Here is a 16,961-nt window from a genome sequence, read left to right as displayed (position 1 = left end):
GACGCCGGGGCGTTATTCAAGTTCTAGCACGGTAGGCACCATAAAACCGGTAACTAATATGGCCCTGTATTGCAACTATAATTTACAAGTTTAACACGTAAATACGAATCAATAGAGTCTGTTCGGAAAGAGCAGAGTCGTGGAATGTATTGGGCCTCATACATTCCACGACTCTTCTCTTTCCGCACAGACTCTATCTACCAATGTTCTTTTTGGTGTTGCCTGAGCTTTTTCCTTTTATGAGAATGATTTGCCTCAGAAAGCTGCTACTTTGAAACAATATTCACTCGAAGATTTTCGAGTTGGGTTTTAAATGTCCGAGATTGTATAACATCGGCAGATTGTATGGAGTGTGTGAGATTGTAGGCAGACTTCCACGGTAAACAGTGCGCGCGTCCATTGCCTAAACTAGTTCAACTAGTCCTTGGTGAAGGGAAAAACAACATCTGCCTTATGCACAAAGGTGTTAAATTTGTACGTAACTGGCTCTACAACTAAGTACATAGGTGGATACATTATCTAAATATTTTAGAAGCCTTTTACATTAATAACAATAAATCTACAGGTAAAAAGCAATACAAATATATGTATTAGCCATATCAAGTCGAAAGTGGCAGGGCAACTGAATCGCTGACGAGAAAGTTTGCCTTTTCAAGCAGCCTGCAGTCGCGAATCCAGCGCCGCCGTGGCACGACGTATACGTTCGGATACTAGTGATACCGGCACCGGAACTAAATACTAGTGAAATACTTTACAAAATACTCTATTGTTGTTCAGTGAAGTTCGTGAAAAGGAGTCATTTAGTGTCTGTGGGAAAATGAACGTAAGTTTGTTAGTTAACTTTTTAAATTTTGGTTTGAATACTTTCAAGGTTTTCAGCTTTTCGGCCGTTCGTTTTGGTCGTTTTACTGTTTCGTCTGTTTCCGTTGTTTTAATTTAAAGTCACTTAACTTTAAAAGCGTTTTTTAGAAACATAGTTTCTTGCTTTCAGAGAAAGTTGAATGAACGAAAAATAAAAACAGTGAAAGGAGTTTTATTTTTCGTCTGTTATTCAATCACGCGTGTTATAAAATAATAAAAAAGTAATTAAAACATTTCCTGCTACATTCCGCGCAGGTAAACCGTATTGCACTGATTTTAAAGTTGATTATTGAATAATTATCGGTTAGCTTGCTTCTGAGCACTTGCATTACAGCTGAAGGTTATTGTGTTATTCAAATGTCGGCTCCTGAAGTTATTAACTTGATAAATAACTTCATTAGTACAGGTTCAGTAACTACTGCCTGCGCTATTTTAACAAGACAAGACCTTTTTGCTATATTGCATCTATATTGATCCGGTTCGAAGGACCAACTTTTAGTTTTCGGTTCGGCAGGTTCAGCTACATATTTTTGTACGTCACGTGACTTTTTACATACATTATTTTAAGATTCGATTGACGTTTCTTACTATCAACGATTGTATGTCTGTATAAAGTCTTTATTGTGTAGAACAGAAATATTTATATGGTACAGGATAGGCAGTACAAGGGCGAACTTATCCCTTTAAGGGATTTCTTCCAGTTAACCTTTGAGTAGATTGGAGGTTGTCATCTTGGCTAGGTGTTTCTAACGTAACAGGCATTTGTCAATCAAGACTGAACTATAAACTATAACAAATAGAAATTTAATCAAATTATTTCCGTGACCATAATTTGTAATCAGTTGGCAGTCCGCGACCGATTGACTCATGGCCTGAGTCAGGGGTCACCGCCAACCCCGTCACTGAGGAAGCACATTGTTCAAACGGTGACTAAAATACTTGATATTTATCCTTAATTTACTTGTTTATAAATATTAGCGCTAACTCATTAAAATAAAACATATTTAAGTAAGGGGCCACACCAATGACCTTCGATCTGAATCCCTTCGTTTTCTAATGTTTTTTGTAGCTTATCATATATAATAGCAACGGCTTTAAGCAATATATGTACCTAGTATCACATATTTACTTCAAAGTTCATAGTCTTCGAGATATATATTTGGCATATGGCATTATAAAGGGCCTACCGGGAAACGCGAAACTCGGCTATCTGCCTCTTTATCGCTCGAATATGTAAGAGCTTAGAGCAATGAATGGTCTAATCTAAGTGTAAAAGTGATAGAGAGGTTAGATAACAACATTTAGATTCTCTCGTTTGCGGTAAGACCTTTAGATAGTGATGGATTGTGGAAGTGTCGCCCCCTACGCAGAGTTTATTATTCCCTATTGCAGCGGTTCTCAATCTTTTTTTTTGACGGAACTCTTTTGGAAAGCGAAATACTTGATGGAACCCTACAATAAAACAATATTTTTTAGAAGTGTATTTTTTTAGCATAATAATTATGCTTATTTTATTATTCTAAATTATTCTAAATTCTTGCGGAACCCCTGCAGGAGTGTCGCGGAACTCTAGGGTTCCGCGGAACACACTTTGAGAATGGCTGCCCTATTGTTACAAAGTTGGTAAAATATCGACAGCGCGTTGTGACTCGTTGTATAACAGCTGGCGATGCGTGTAAACATACGAAACCGCATAGGAAGCGGATTCCTGCGGCAGCCAGCGCGGTTTGTAGTTGTACACGAGAACGTGACGTTTTGTTGTACGTACGTAGATAATGGGGATCAAAACTGATAATTCACATATTGATGATGACATTTTTCATTAGGTTTTTTAAATGGTAAAATTTATAAAAGCAAAAAGAAAAGTGGGGTTACGATTTACTATCACGCAGTAGTGTTTGTAAAATAAACAATCATAACTCCGATTTTTTTAACAAAATCGTATTCTATCAATTACCTTAACTCAGCGGTCGGCAACAGGCGGCCCGCGAACCTCTCACTTGCAGCACCTTGCAGCCCGCGAGCCTCCTTGGCTATTTTGTATCCGCGTCAACTTCGTTAACTATACTGGCTATAACTATTTGGCCCTTGGCTGCTAAAAGGTTGTCGACCGCTGCCTTAACTTATATGGTGCAGATTTTCAGTAAGTTGGCAAAACTGTGAAAAACAAAAGTGTGAAAACTGTCCCTCGTTCCCCTACATCGCGCTAAAACGGCTGAAGGAGTATAAGGAGTAGTGTTATAACCGGGAATAGGACAGAATATTTTGATCCCCTAAAACGTGCAATGTGGGTTGTATTTGAGCAGGTACGGGAGTATATGGGTAAGTATTACGGTAGTATCTACTCTATTCGTGAACGGAGTCGCAGGCAGAGACAAGTTAATAATCAATAAATTAATAGTTTTAACGATCTTAGGCAATTCTTCAGCATTTACTATGATGGCACCCAACCAGCAAGCGCTATAATAGCCAGTTATAGGTGTTTACAAAAGTTTGTATAACTTAATAATGTAGAAAATACAGTTGTGTAACATTGTTGCATTGATTATTTAAATAAACACGCTCCATACAAGGATTATCCAACGTTTTTCAGCAATTCGATAATAATACGTTGAATTGCTGATACGTAATAGTTCCAATTTATTCGACTTAAACGGTTTCTTACGTAGTGTTTACTATTACACCTACAATACATAAAACATTAACTTAGGAGTCCTTAACCGCTTCTGCATGTAGTTACACCAAACCGCAAAAAGGCATGGCCACTTTATGTATGGAATTCATTCAAAATATGTCCATGCACTTTTGCAGTTCGCTGTACGTGTATGTACCTACATAATGTACATTTATAGTCTTTTCTGTTGACGGGAATAAGCTTCTTGCCAATTTTTTTTGTAGAAACCAAGTAGAAACACGTCGCTCGTTGTTGTAACCGGACTTTACCGGACTTGGCAGTCGAATTTTGTGTGAATTTCCGTTATAAGCGGAGTCGTAATAAACGGTTGTATTTTAATAATAGCTCATACTAAAACCAAACATGTGCCTATACTTACGTCGCTATAAACGGATGGTTGTTATATGCGAAGTCGTATCTCTAACTGGACTCTACTGTATAATGGTTGGTACCTACTTTATAACATAACATCAGTGCCGGATTTAGACATTTGCCGCCCGTAGGCTGTGCAGATTTGCCGCCCCTATCCACCTCGCTTATAGCTTTTTAAAGTACTTTCCAATCAGAGGCCTTTAATTTTATAGTACAACACACCATAGCCATAATAAAATGCATATAAGGTGACGTCACTATTCTGGATACAGATTTATATGGGCCGTTTTTGTCACTCAATGACGATGCGACCTCGATATAATTATTTGCCTGATCTGATCGGCGATCGGTGGGTACCGCTGGATTTTGGCCACCGAGTGTCAAGGTGCGGCATTGGCAGTCATGCTGGATATAGTTAAGGCGTTCGGTCGGGTCTGGCATCGAGGTCGGACAAATGGATCGCTAGCTTTTTGTCCGGTAGACGCATATGAGCCGTAGGAGACGGAAAGCTGCTCCGATAGTGTGGACATTACCGTTGGCGTTCCGATAGGTTCTGTGCTATCCCCAACTTCCCCAAGGCTGTTATTGCTGCATATCAATGATAATCATTGCTATGCAGACGACAGTACTATGGATGCGTATTACACAGGCCGTGCGTGCCAATATCCCTGATTCTGTGGTGCTGGAAAGTCATGAAAAGCTTGTATCTGATATCGAGAGCACTCTATGCTGAGTTTCGGCATGGGATCGGAAAAATTTAGTGAGATTCAATACCACGAAGACACAAGCTTCAATCGCCGACCATCCCAAACTCACAAGCGATAAGCACGTAGGAAGATATAAAAATGTAAAGTGGGGGATGGGTCACAATCACAAAGAATGTAGTAAAATGATAACGCGAGCGTAGCGAGCGCGAAAATTTTTCGATAAAAATAACGCAATTTGATAGAAAATAGTACATTTTTAGGGTTCCGTACTTCAAAAGGAAAAAACGGAACCCATATAGGATTACTTTGTTGTCCGTCCGGCCGTCTGTCTGTCTCAATTTAAAGGGTCTTGACATGACAGGGGCGGCAAAATCGACAAATAATGCTTGTTATTAAAATTTTACAAAAAATAGGGGACCGGCATATTTCTGGTCGACCCTATCTGGAAAGCAAATAAAATACTTTTTTTTGACCCCTAAAATCGGCCGCCCTAGGCTTCAGCCTACTCAGCCTAGTGGTAAATCCGGCACTGCATAACATTGAAGGTGAGTTGGGGCAGGCGTGGCTCACTCCGCGATTTCGTCGCGTCGCTACAAGTACATGCAGCCCACACCAATTTTGATGTCTAGCATAGGCAGCATAGTACTTAGTTGCCTTGCCGCGGATCGCTACGGAACGGACGCCTGCTCGCGCTTGTGCCACCTAGCGGTCATATCTCTCGTAACAGGCGCGTTTTGTTAGAGTTAGAGAGTGAACCTTCTGTACCTTGTACTATTATTTATCCTGTGGTTGTGGTCGAATACGTAGTATAATTTACTCAATATTTTGTCAACATTTGGTAAGGTAACTACATATTTCGTGCTCAATTGCCCTTTACGTAACGGCGAGTGAAAGGTCGAGCCTTCTGCGGAAACACTCACGGCTATCATTAGAGCAATATTTAGTAAACATTCGGAAGTAGGGTAATCACTGCCTTATGATTATGACTCTATTAGGAATTTATACGTGGTTTCGTACAGATTTTAAGCAATAAAACGCTCTACGCAACCACATTTCCATCTTCACCGCTTAGACGGTTGGCAGTCCAGAGGGGCTACCGAGAAATCGCAAATTGCGGGGATCTTTCTCTTTTACTCCAATGAAGGCGTAATTCGAGTGAAAGAGAAAAATGCCCGCAATTTTCGAACTTCGATTTTCGGGGTTATAGCCCTGAACTGTGCATTTCTCCAGAAACTTCCTGCCTCGCACACTAAATTGTGAAATAAACTGTGGCCCGCGATATTTCCGGACCGATATAACTTTCAAGCCTTCAAGAAAATAGCGTACTCCCATCTTAAATGCCGGCAACGCATTGTAACCACGCTGGTGTTGCAAATATCCATGGGCGTCGGTTATTGATTACCTACCCAATTTTATACATAGCCTTAAAACTTTAGCATTATTGTTACGATTACGAACGTCTTAGGCACTTTGAACACAATAAATTCAACATTTAACTGTCTCATGCACTATCCGTATAACTTATTTATTATACCTGAACAATTTGAATGTAACGTCTTATGCACCTTGAACGTAATAAACTAATAACTGGCTTAATACGTGTTATAACTTATTTATTATATTACGTGTTTCATGTTAGGAGTTTCATATTTTTTAATTAAGTGCAAGGTTTGCTTACGCACGCAATCCACGCTGAAAATGCAACAAAAAGTCTGGATAAAAACATAGTTATTGGAAGTTACGTAGGTACTAAAAATATTTATCGTGAAAATATCAGTGTTATCCAAAATACTTACTAACACGGTCTAGTTTTCTCTCGGGATTTATAATAGGTACAAAATACGAAGACAGTTTCTGTGTTTATTACCTAAACATTGAGAATGAGTAACAGCCTGGTGACAGCAGATAGACGGACGGAGAGACGGACAGCAGAGTCTTAGTAATAGGGTATTACCGTTTTTACCCTTTGTACAATATATTATCCTTCAATGGGTCTAAAAATATTCTAAATCACTTAATCGGATCATGACAATTGCGAGGACACGAAATTCGTGATGCGCCTCTATAGCTGAGTCGTTTGGAGACTCCGCAAATCACGACTGACTGTCAGGAATTTTTACGGCTTGTTTCAAAATTAAACAGCCTTTTCATGGAATATTTGACTTCTGGGAATCATTTAAAAAAGCAACGTTTAAGACATTTTCATGAGGAGATTATGGCCATATTGAAATAAATGGAGGCTTTAGGTTTTATAGGTTATAGGTACTTTGCTTACATAAGGGTTTTTTAGGGTTCCGTACCCAAAGGGTAAAAACGGGACCCTATTACTAAGACTCCTCTGTCCGTATGTCTGTCTGTCACCAGGCTGTATGCCAGGATAGGCCAGAATGTGATAGCTAGTTGACATTTTCACAGATGATGTGTACCTATTTCTGTTGCCGCTTTGCCGCTATAACAACAAAATACTTAAAAGAACGGAATCCTCGGTGGGCGAGTCCGACTCGCACTTGTCCGGTATTTTTTGACATAATGGGTAGTCTCTACTCTCTACTCGTACAGTATATATACGCAGTTCCAGAAATCGCGTGCAAGCAATCTTAATAGGTAACCATTTCCGCTAAAACTACCTAAACAATTTTTTAAGTAATTTATTAAGTAGGTATATGTCATTGTCCAATTTGCAAGCGTACAATGGATGATGTAACGTCCTAAATTCAGTGCTACCAACACTGCCAACAGCCACGTTTTTAGACCAAAAAGATTACTATCCGGCGTTCGCACCATTGTGGGTGGTTTTGTCGAATTGTTTTTACTTAATGATAATTTTATCAATAATTAATTCCCACAGTGGATTTTGCATAATTTATCAACAGTGGATTTTTTGCGCTTTTATGTTAGAAATAAATCTTGGGATTTGATATTGTAAAACCCCAAAAGCATATGACTTAATGTTTTTTTTTTTGTAATAAGATTATATTTGGACTAGGATCCCTAGGATCGCCAAACTTTTTTACCCGGGGGTCAAGACAGACCTGTCTGTTCGTTCGGCTCGTCCGCTCAATTCGATGCTCAGATTTTATGGCCCATCTGCTTCATTTCCCTGGGTCAAAAGTAAGAGTTTGTCCAGACAATTTCCGCTGAACCTTATCTATCTATAGACACAATGACACAACCTAGGAGACATAATGTGTTAGGCATTCTTTGACATTGGTGATTGGCTGATAGCTGCATTTTACAATAATACCTACATAGTACCGAATGACCGCAGTAAAACCAATATTTATTATAATACCTACGTACATTACGTAAGTTAATTATTTACACAGCGTGTATTGCTTAACGAAACTAGGGCTTGAAGCAAATAAAAATAGAACTTTAATTAAGACATTCCTTCCGATAGAAACACGCACAAACAAATCAAACTTACGAAACTTACCATCGGACTTCCATTATTCCATTAATCTAAAAATAATTTGTAACTATTCAACTCGTAGATCGTACAATATGGCGTGACCCAGTTGACTTAATTTCTTACTCCATGCGGCTTACGTTAATTTTCTAATCAATAACACGACGGCACCCTTTTCTTTTTAAAGATATAACCAATGGGAGCGGCAATATCCAAGTTTTTTTTATTTTAATTGATGCCTAATCGGCTGGTAGCTACTAAAAACAATCGACCGACTGGTTATACCTTTCGAAAAAATGTTATGTTAATACCGATAACATTTAAAATGTTAAAAATCTAATATTTGCACGATTGGCACTTGACAGTTTGATTATGTTGTAGGTATGTAACATACTTGTAACTTTATCAAGTTAATTTCGTTTAGTCAAGAAAAGTACCAAATTTTTATTTATCAAATATCGTACTAGTAATAGGTATATCGTACTAGTAAATCCACGACCCCAAATCACGTTCTTTGGCGACTATCGTTACAAAAGAAAATAATGACAACTTTTGCTTTCAATTTTCACGTACCTATAAAAAGAATATACTTAACAACACTTTTGATCTCATAACTAACCTAATCAACTGTCTTTGTTATTATCGTCTCCATAAAAGCTAAATTAACCTTTTTCACTGTTGTACTTTCAAAGCGATGGCCCCTCCTCTAAAACAAAGCATAGTTAGCAGAACAATAGACGTTAAACATGTAATTAACTCATTAAACTCATATATTGCATCTTTATGACATGATTGACATGTAATTTATTTATTACCAATAAAATGATTATGATTATGTTCTCTCCATGCAAATAAGGTTCATTCAGCCTTCATTTCGACACTAGAATACAAACTCTTAAGTAATATGTTGATCCTTTGTCGCTCTAACTCACTTTTAAAATAATATATGTAAGTAGGTACATATTTATTGCAGTCCTTCTACTAGGTCTCTAAAACGAAAAGGTGTTATGAATACGTCTCACAAGTGTAATAATTTGAATAGCAAACAATTGTTTCTCTGGCAGTAATATTGTTTGATAAATTCGTTCCTTTTAAGTTTGTTTTACATATGTAGGTATAACATTAGTTGTAAGAGTCCGTGACATGAATAAAGGCATTTCTGTTAACCTATTAACCTTCTTATTTCGCTCCAAGACCATAAAAAATTATTCAGGAGAGGCTGCTTTTATTTTTTACTGGGACATAAAAAGACAAAGTAAACAATAAAACTAAACTACATGTATTATAAAACTTAAAATAATCTTATAAATAAACTTATACTGATACTGATTAAACAAACGACACATGCTCCAAAATATCTGATATGATCTAAGCCATCTAAGGGCTCGACTATTTGTTTTAGAGTTTAGGCACTGTATAGCTGTTTTGGACGCTGTACAGTTACAATGTTCAAAGTGCCTACTCAAAATAATATAGGTACCTACCTAAGTACTTAGTTTAGTTGCAATATCGCTCGCAGACGTATCTGATCTGCTTGTTTAAAAAAACGAAAAAAAAATTAGTTTAGTCGCCATTGTCGCCAACCCAACTGTCAGACAAGTACCGACGTGAACTATATAATAGTTCTTCTCACATATCTCCCAGTCTCTACCAAAGAATATCAATCACGAGTCAAAGCCCGCTTGAGGTCGTATCCCCACTTCCGTGCATGCACATTTTCCCCTCCGTGCGGTGCATTGTTGAGGCTCATTGTTCTGATCTTCGGCTACTTGGGGAGTCAGGAGGCGTCTCACGTGAGCGACTTTAGTTTCATAGTTTTATACAAGCTATATAATTAGGATCATTGTAAACGAGATGGTACGGTATCGTCTGTCACATACCTACTTTAATTGCCGATTCTTCTAAGCTAATATTATTTGGTTAACAATACTTTTAACGATATGAATTGAAGTAAAATATATACAAACGATTTCAATCGGAATCGCAAATTGGAATTGGATGATTCTATGATGCAATTATTCAACACAACCAATGCTACCATCAAACAACCAATGTTTAAAACGCAGCAATTATTGAGGTTAGGTACATTACCTACTCTTTTATTTGTATTTAATTTTAACCAGGGGACCTAGGATTGTACCCTGAGGCATACTATGCATTTCCTACTGTCGGAACTCATCAACTAAGAGATCACGCACAGAGCATCATCTCATCAATAGTCATAGTCACTGTCAGAATAAGTACTGCACAGTGTACACGTAGGTACCACTTCCTGCTTTTACCTTGCGAGTACCTTAGGGTACCTATCTGTAACAAGTATAACAGGTAGTAGCAATTAAGGCCAAGCCACACCGGCCGGTGTGGCTCGGCCTTTAACCAGGAGGAAGCGTTTGACAAAGCCGTCTAGTGGCGTGACTAACCGGCATTTCATTAGGCAACTGACAACACCCTTATCCTGTCGGCATAAGAACGCGTTTACGTTGCGTAATGATGTGTGTAGTTTTGTTAACGAGTGAAGCGTGCGCATGCGATTAATCGCGCGAATGTGCGTAATTTCTCTTTTGGTGCCGGTCGGACATTTCTTTTTGTCCTTGTTAAAACCACAGACATAGAATCCGCGCTCGCGCTTGACAGACAGCTTAAGTGTGCGAAAGGGAAGCCATCACGTATATGAACATCCCATGAGTGCGAAAAAGTCAGACTACCAATGAGAAAACGTAACCACTTTTGAGTTTGTCGACGGCCGCGGACGGCCAAGAGCGTATCACGGTAATTTTCAAATTGAAAAATATACACGGATTAGGATGAAAAGTATTAAATAAAGTAATTCAGTGAAGATGGTGTCTTGTAGTGTGCCGGATTTCAGTGTTACAGTGCCAAATAATCCAAGCAAATACTCATTTCAGAGGATCTATGATATTCCGAGCGAAATTTTCATAACGATATTTTGTCAAATTAACAGCGTAAAAAGTGTAAGAAGCCGGTTTATAAAGTTCATTATAAGTTTTTCTTCCTTTGTGTGCTAATATTTTATCATATTAGCCTATAATTTAAAATATTTTGTGTAAAAACATAACCTGTTACTTTACGCTAGGGCTTGACAAAATGTTCATATGACAGTATCGATAACTTGTCGGTATATTAATATCTATGTAATTATTTCTTCACGAGACATCATTAAGATATTAGCTTTTATAACCGACTTGAAATAATAACGATTGTTATACCTTTTTGAAGGTGCTCATGTTTAGCGGTAAATTTAAACTTCACTTTCCAACACAGTAAGAGTTACATTAAGATAAGTCTGCAACGATTTTGATAGCACACGCAGTGCAAGTGTTATTTATACGTCATAATGTCGTAGAATCTTCACGTTTAAAATAACACATTTGTAAAAGTAGTCGATAAAGCAATCAAACATCGACAGATTATTAATATGTTGTAACATGACATCACTATTTTTGATCTCACATAGACAATTTACGCACACACTTGCATTTCATTTTTGGTCGCACTTTTGAAGATTGACAGTTGTTCTAGTCATATTAATTCTATGGTTAAAACAACAAGTGACAGTTTTGATAGTAGTAAGCAGGTAAATATTCAATACAAGTGAAGGGAAGGGAGTCGTAAAACATTTAATATTCTACTTTTAGGTCTGAGAAATAATCATCTATTCAGTATCATCACCTACGGTCAGATCTTTTTGATAGTTACCTAAGAGCCGATATGGAACTCAGACGAAATTAATAGACTAATTTGATCGAAGAGAAGACAACAACTTTTATGACGCACCGGGTGCGGTGAAGAAAACAATACTATAAATACGTCGTTAGTCGTTAAAAGGACGGCACACTATTCAAGTCAGATGCTTACAAACTTAAAACAAGAAGGAACGGCTACTGTTGCTCGTCTTTCAATTGATAGTGTAGTGTTCTGGTAGCTGTTAAATACTGCCATAATATTAGGCCGTCACTTCACCTATTTTCGAAACTAGCGATGCGAGTCACAAAACATGACGGCCTAGAGGCTAGACGCTAGACTGCACGGTTCGTTTCAAATTGAAAAACGAAAACACATTTAGAAATTGTAGCACAGCGCAGTTATAGCTCTAATTCAGTGTTACAAACGTAACCATCTAATGGTCATGAAAACAGTCACGCACATCACAAACCGTTATACAAATTCACAGGAAACCGGACAATCTCAGGAATTATCTTGGCATCCCTTCCCAGAGTTGTGTAACATGAGTGTCCGACAACAATTATGCCACTTTCACTGTGTCGTCCGAATCACAATGGCTCTCGTCAATCCGCCATAATGCAAAACAAAAGAACAAAGACAGGTCCATTTATCAAAATGGCGCGTTGCGCAAGATGCGTTCATGTGTTTTGACGTGTTCAAAACAAATGTAAACTTTGACATTTTCCCATGCTTATTTGTTTTTATTTAACTACTCTATCTGTATCTATAGTAACTAAATTCTAGTTCATATTTATTTATTTGTCAGCATAATTAGTTGATGCTCTTCTCATACCTCTATTTAAGTAAAAACTTATGACAAAAGTTATAGGTAGCTGTATTGATTTTGAACCCCTCTGAGAAATATCGCTACTGTAGGCACCTTGCACATATCGATCATAGATAATTTTTAAGAAAAAAAAACCGACTTCTATGCGGCCCGGTGAAAGATTATTGTAGATGGTGCGCTATGTAGAAAAGGAAGCATTTCGTTTCTGTAAGGCTCGCAGTTCTAACCTAACCTAACCCACTTTTGTTCGGTTCTGTGAGGATAGCAGTTCAAACCTAACCTAACCCACTTAACGGCGCATACGGTGCGGTGTACGGGGGTTTGAGCGGGAGGGGTTTGGCCTCATCATACTTTATACCTACATTTTATGGTAGGTAATCATAGTGGTTTATTTAGTTTAGGTATCATAGTGGTTTTCCGGGTCAAGGTCCGGGTCTGTGTCCGAGTCCGGGTCCGAGTCCGGGTCTAGTCCAGGTCCGAGTCCGAATCCGAGTCCAGGTCCGAGTCCGAATCCGAGTCCAGGTCCGGGTCCGGGTCCGAACCGGATCCGGGTACGAGTCCGGATCTGGATCCGAGTCCGGGTCCCAGTCCAAGTCAAAGTCGAAATTCGAAATCACCAAACATGTAACTATGCGTCGTTGAAGAGTTCTGTTCTGATCATCATCAGCAGTTCCAGTTCATCAAATGCGACAGTTTTTAATGTTAATGTATTATTTTATGATGAAAATACAGAAAATTCTATACGTGTGCCTTTAAGATTTGAGGAGTTCCCTCGATTTCTCATGGATCCCATGTTCAGAACTTGAGCTTGACATAAATATGGCTTAAAAACCTAACTTGCTTAACAAACATAACGAAAAGAAAAAATCGCCAAACGCGAGCTATGCGTCGTTAAAGAGTTTCGTTCTGGTCATCATCAGCAGTTACACTTCCTCAAATGTTACATTTTAAATGTATATGCTTGATTTGTTGATTAAAACACAACAATCACTATATGTTTGCCTTTAAGATTTGAGGAGTTCCCTCGATTCCTTATGGATCTCATCATCAGAACTCGAGCTTGACAGAAATGTGGCTTAAAAACTAAACTTGCTTAACAAACATAACGAAGAGGACAAATCGCCAAACGTGAACTATGGGTCGTTGAAGAGTTCTGTTCTGATATCATCAGCAGTTCCACTTCATCAAATGCGACAGTTTTTAATAAAAATGCTTGATTTTCTGATGAAAATACAAAAATCTCTATACGCACACCTTTAAGATTTGAGGAGTTCCCTCGATTCCTCATGGATCCCATCATCGGAACTCGAGCTTGACAAAAATGTGACTTAAAAACTTAACTTGCTTAACAAACATAACGAAGAGGACAAATCGCCAAACGTGAACTATGCGTCGTTGAAGAGTTCTGTTCTGATCATCATCAGCAGTTCCACTTCATCAAATGTCACGTTTCTGAATGTATATGCTTGATTTGTTGATAAAAACACAAAAATCACTATATGTATGCCTTTAAGATTTGAGGAGTTCCCTCGATTCCTCATGGATCCCATCATCAGAACTGGGTTTTGACAAAAACGGGACCAATCTGTATGCATATACATACAATAAAAAAAAGAATTTTCAAAATCGGTCCAGTAATGACGGAGATATGGAGTAACAAACATAAAAAAAAAAATAAAAAAAAACATACAACCGAATTGATAACCTCCTCCTTTTAGATTTGGAAGTCGGTTAAAAATAGCACCTAAATGAGAACAACAACACTTAAAAAACTTCACACATACCTATTACAATCATATTATTTTCAGTCTTCGTTTCGCCGTGGATAGTAATAGTAGTTTATGCAACAGTGATATAATAAGGGTTCTTAAAATTCAAGGGTCGAAGTTACAAAACGAGACGTAGTCGAGTTTTGTAAAAAAAGACCCGAGAATTTTAAGAACCAATTATGAGCTGTTGCATACATTACTTTTTCTATGACAGCTGCAGCAAAAAAAAAAAAAAAAAAAAAAACAAGAGTTATTATTAAAAAAAGTTATTATTAAAAAAAAAGAGTTATTATTTAAAAAAAATTGAGTTATTATTAAAAAAAAAAAAGTTATTATAAAAAAAAAAAAAAAGAGTTATTATTGTAAATGAAAACATACCTCTTTCAATCAAGATGATCGGAACTTGTATCTTTAAAAAAAATAAAGCAGTTGTATTATACTCATAAGATGACTGCTAGCAGTCATCTTATGAGCCTATAGACAAAGCATTCAAATGACATTGCTTTAGATATCACTGTCAGTCATTTAATTGACACATTTAAGTGCTGGAGTAGAAAAAAACTTTAACGAATCATAACTAAATCAAATCAATTTAATAATAAAATCACAGCGAGACTTACCGTGATTTTATGTCTACCTTGACCTGGCGACAACCTACTTTTACGCGGGAAAGTATTAATAATAACAAGTCAACACTACTAATGGCGCTAAAATATGCATATCGCCATCTTTCTCGTTTTACGTAGTTATAAATCGTTTTCTAATGTCGTTGTCGAGAAACCGAAGCATTTCTCCTTGCAAAATACATGGGAGAGATAGTACTTATTTATAGCCGGTATGATTTGTGGTGTCGGTCTGGGAAAGGGTAAAAGCTGGCTGTATGCATGATTTGCGAATTTTACTTATCTGTGGCTTTAAACTTTAATGGCGAATTAAAAAGTTGTCACGAGTTCAGGAGACATTATTTTCTTTTTGCTTTCACTCACTGTTACGAATTGGGTAATCGAATTTGGTCAATTTACAAAACGTTTTTACCGGCGAATGTGTTATTGGTCAAATAAAAAGGCTTTTAAATGAGTTATGAAAGAAAGAAAGAAAGAAAGAAAAAACCTGATATTTGTTTTCCTATTCGTTGGGACTACGTTATTTTTACTCTCCGATCATTTCCAAAATCTGATTACAATGTAAAACATTTACACCTATTCCTTTGATATCTTACGAATAGTTAAAGTTTAGGCTAGTCTAGTGTAAGGTCATCAAACGAGCTAGCTACATTGGCTACATACGACTCGGATAAAAATAAGCAAACAGGTCCAGTTGCAAAACGAAGCAAAACGATTTTGTTTTGAACTTGGAAAGCATATTAAGAGTAGCGTAGGCAAACCAGTTTACGTATGGTTCGACCACTGGATACTGCCAGCGCCATAACTTTACAATTATGCATCCAAGGCATAACCAGGCAATTTTTTCAACCATTTTCCTGGTCGATCTATCATTTTAGTACAAAATTGGGTATAGAAAATTGGCGGAGTAGTCATTTTAATACCTAGGTATATAATTTTAAGATTTTGTTTAGGATTAGTCAGAAATTTAGTGATGTAGCAGCGGTTGGTTTTCGTTGAAAGTCCAAATACATATAAGTTTGGTGCCGTTGACTCACCGACTGACATTAGACCTGAAGTTATCAAAGCCAGAGAATCAGGCTGTATGCGGTGTCGCTGTCTGTAGTTATTAAAAGCTGTCTTTGCCTAGTGTTACGCAGTTACGTTCACTTCAGAAGTGCTCAATTAAGCGACAGGGCGAGGGCAGACTTGTAGCACAAGTTCTTGGAAATTACGGACATAAATGGTAGACTAGTTACAATATTAAAACGTAGTCAACGTACAGTCGGTGCCCTAACGCGGGTACAGTCAGCAGCAATAGTTGCTAAGCGGGCGAGGTGTTCAAAATGATCTTGGCGCGACTTTATTGTTAAGAGGATAAGAGCTCATCAAGGTAATTTTTGAACACCTCGCCGGGTTAGCAACTTCTGCTGCTGACTGTACCTACAATACCTAATACTTACTGTAGGTTGGTATTGGTACAGGTACTAAGCTAGCTGCTTATGTAAGGTACTCAATTAAAGAGTTACGGGGCATAGACGTTTATGTAAATTGTGTTGGCATGCGTGTTTTTTATTGCCTGAAATGCCTGATTGGAAGACGTACGCGCGCGCGTTTATGTCTTATCTGCTGGTTTCGAGAAAAAAGTGCAAGTGCCAGTTACTTTTTTTCGAAAAGCTAACAACTCTTGGGTTATTTCGACTCGGAATTACGAGGACTATTGATTAATTTAAAACAAGTTTTTCATAAAAATGTTGGGTGACGTGACGGCATATAAGTACTAAATCTATATGAAAATGCGTAGGTAACATGATTGTAAATTATTTAGGGACACTTTTATCCCTTTTTAAATCGATAGTCCTCTTGTATTAAGTCAATGGTTAAAAAAAAACCGGCCAAGTGCGAGTCGGACTCGCGCACGGAGGGTTCCGCACCATCAACAAAAAATAGAGCAAAACAAGCAAAAAAACGGTCACCCATCCAAGTACTGACCCCGCCCGACGTTGCTTAACTTCGGTCAAAAATCACGTTTGTTG

The 16,961-nt window shown here is 37.8% G+C and overlaps 1 protein-coding gene across 1 annotated transcript in view; it reads left to right on the top strand.

Annotated features, from left to right (window-relative positions):
• Positions 1–684: 684 nt before the first annotated feature.
• The window catches only part of LOC134657251 (uncharacterized), a 38,614-nt gene continuing 22,337 nt past the window's right edge, over positions 685–16,961 (top strand). The window contains exon 1 of the mRNA XM_063512826.1: positions 685–823. Coding sequence (XP_063368896.1) covers positions 818–823 — 6 coding nt within the window. The 5' untranslated portion in view covers positions 685–817. The remainder of the gene's footprint in view (positions 824–16,961) is intronic.

This window comes from Cydia amplana, chromosome 19, assembly GCF_948474715.1.
Source record: "Cydia amplana chromosome 19, ilCydAmpl1.1, whole genome shotgun sequence".
NCBI classification, from domain to species: Eukaryota; Metazoa; Arthropoda; class Insecta; order Lepidoptera; family Tortricidae; genus Cydia; species Cydia amplana.
Note: the sequence above shows the minus strand (reverse complement) of the source record. Positions and strands in the feature narration are given on the sequence as shown.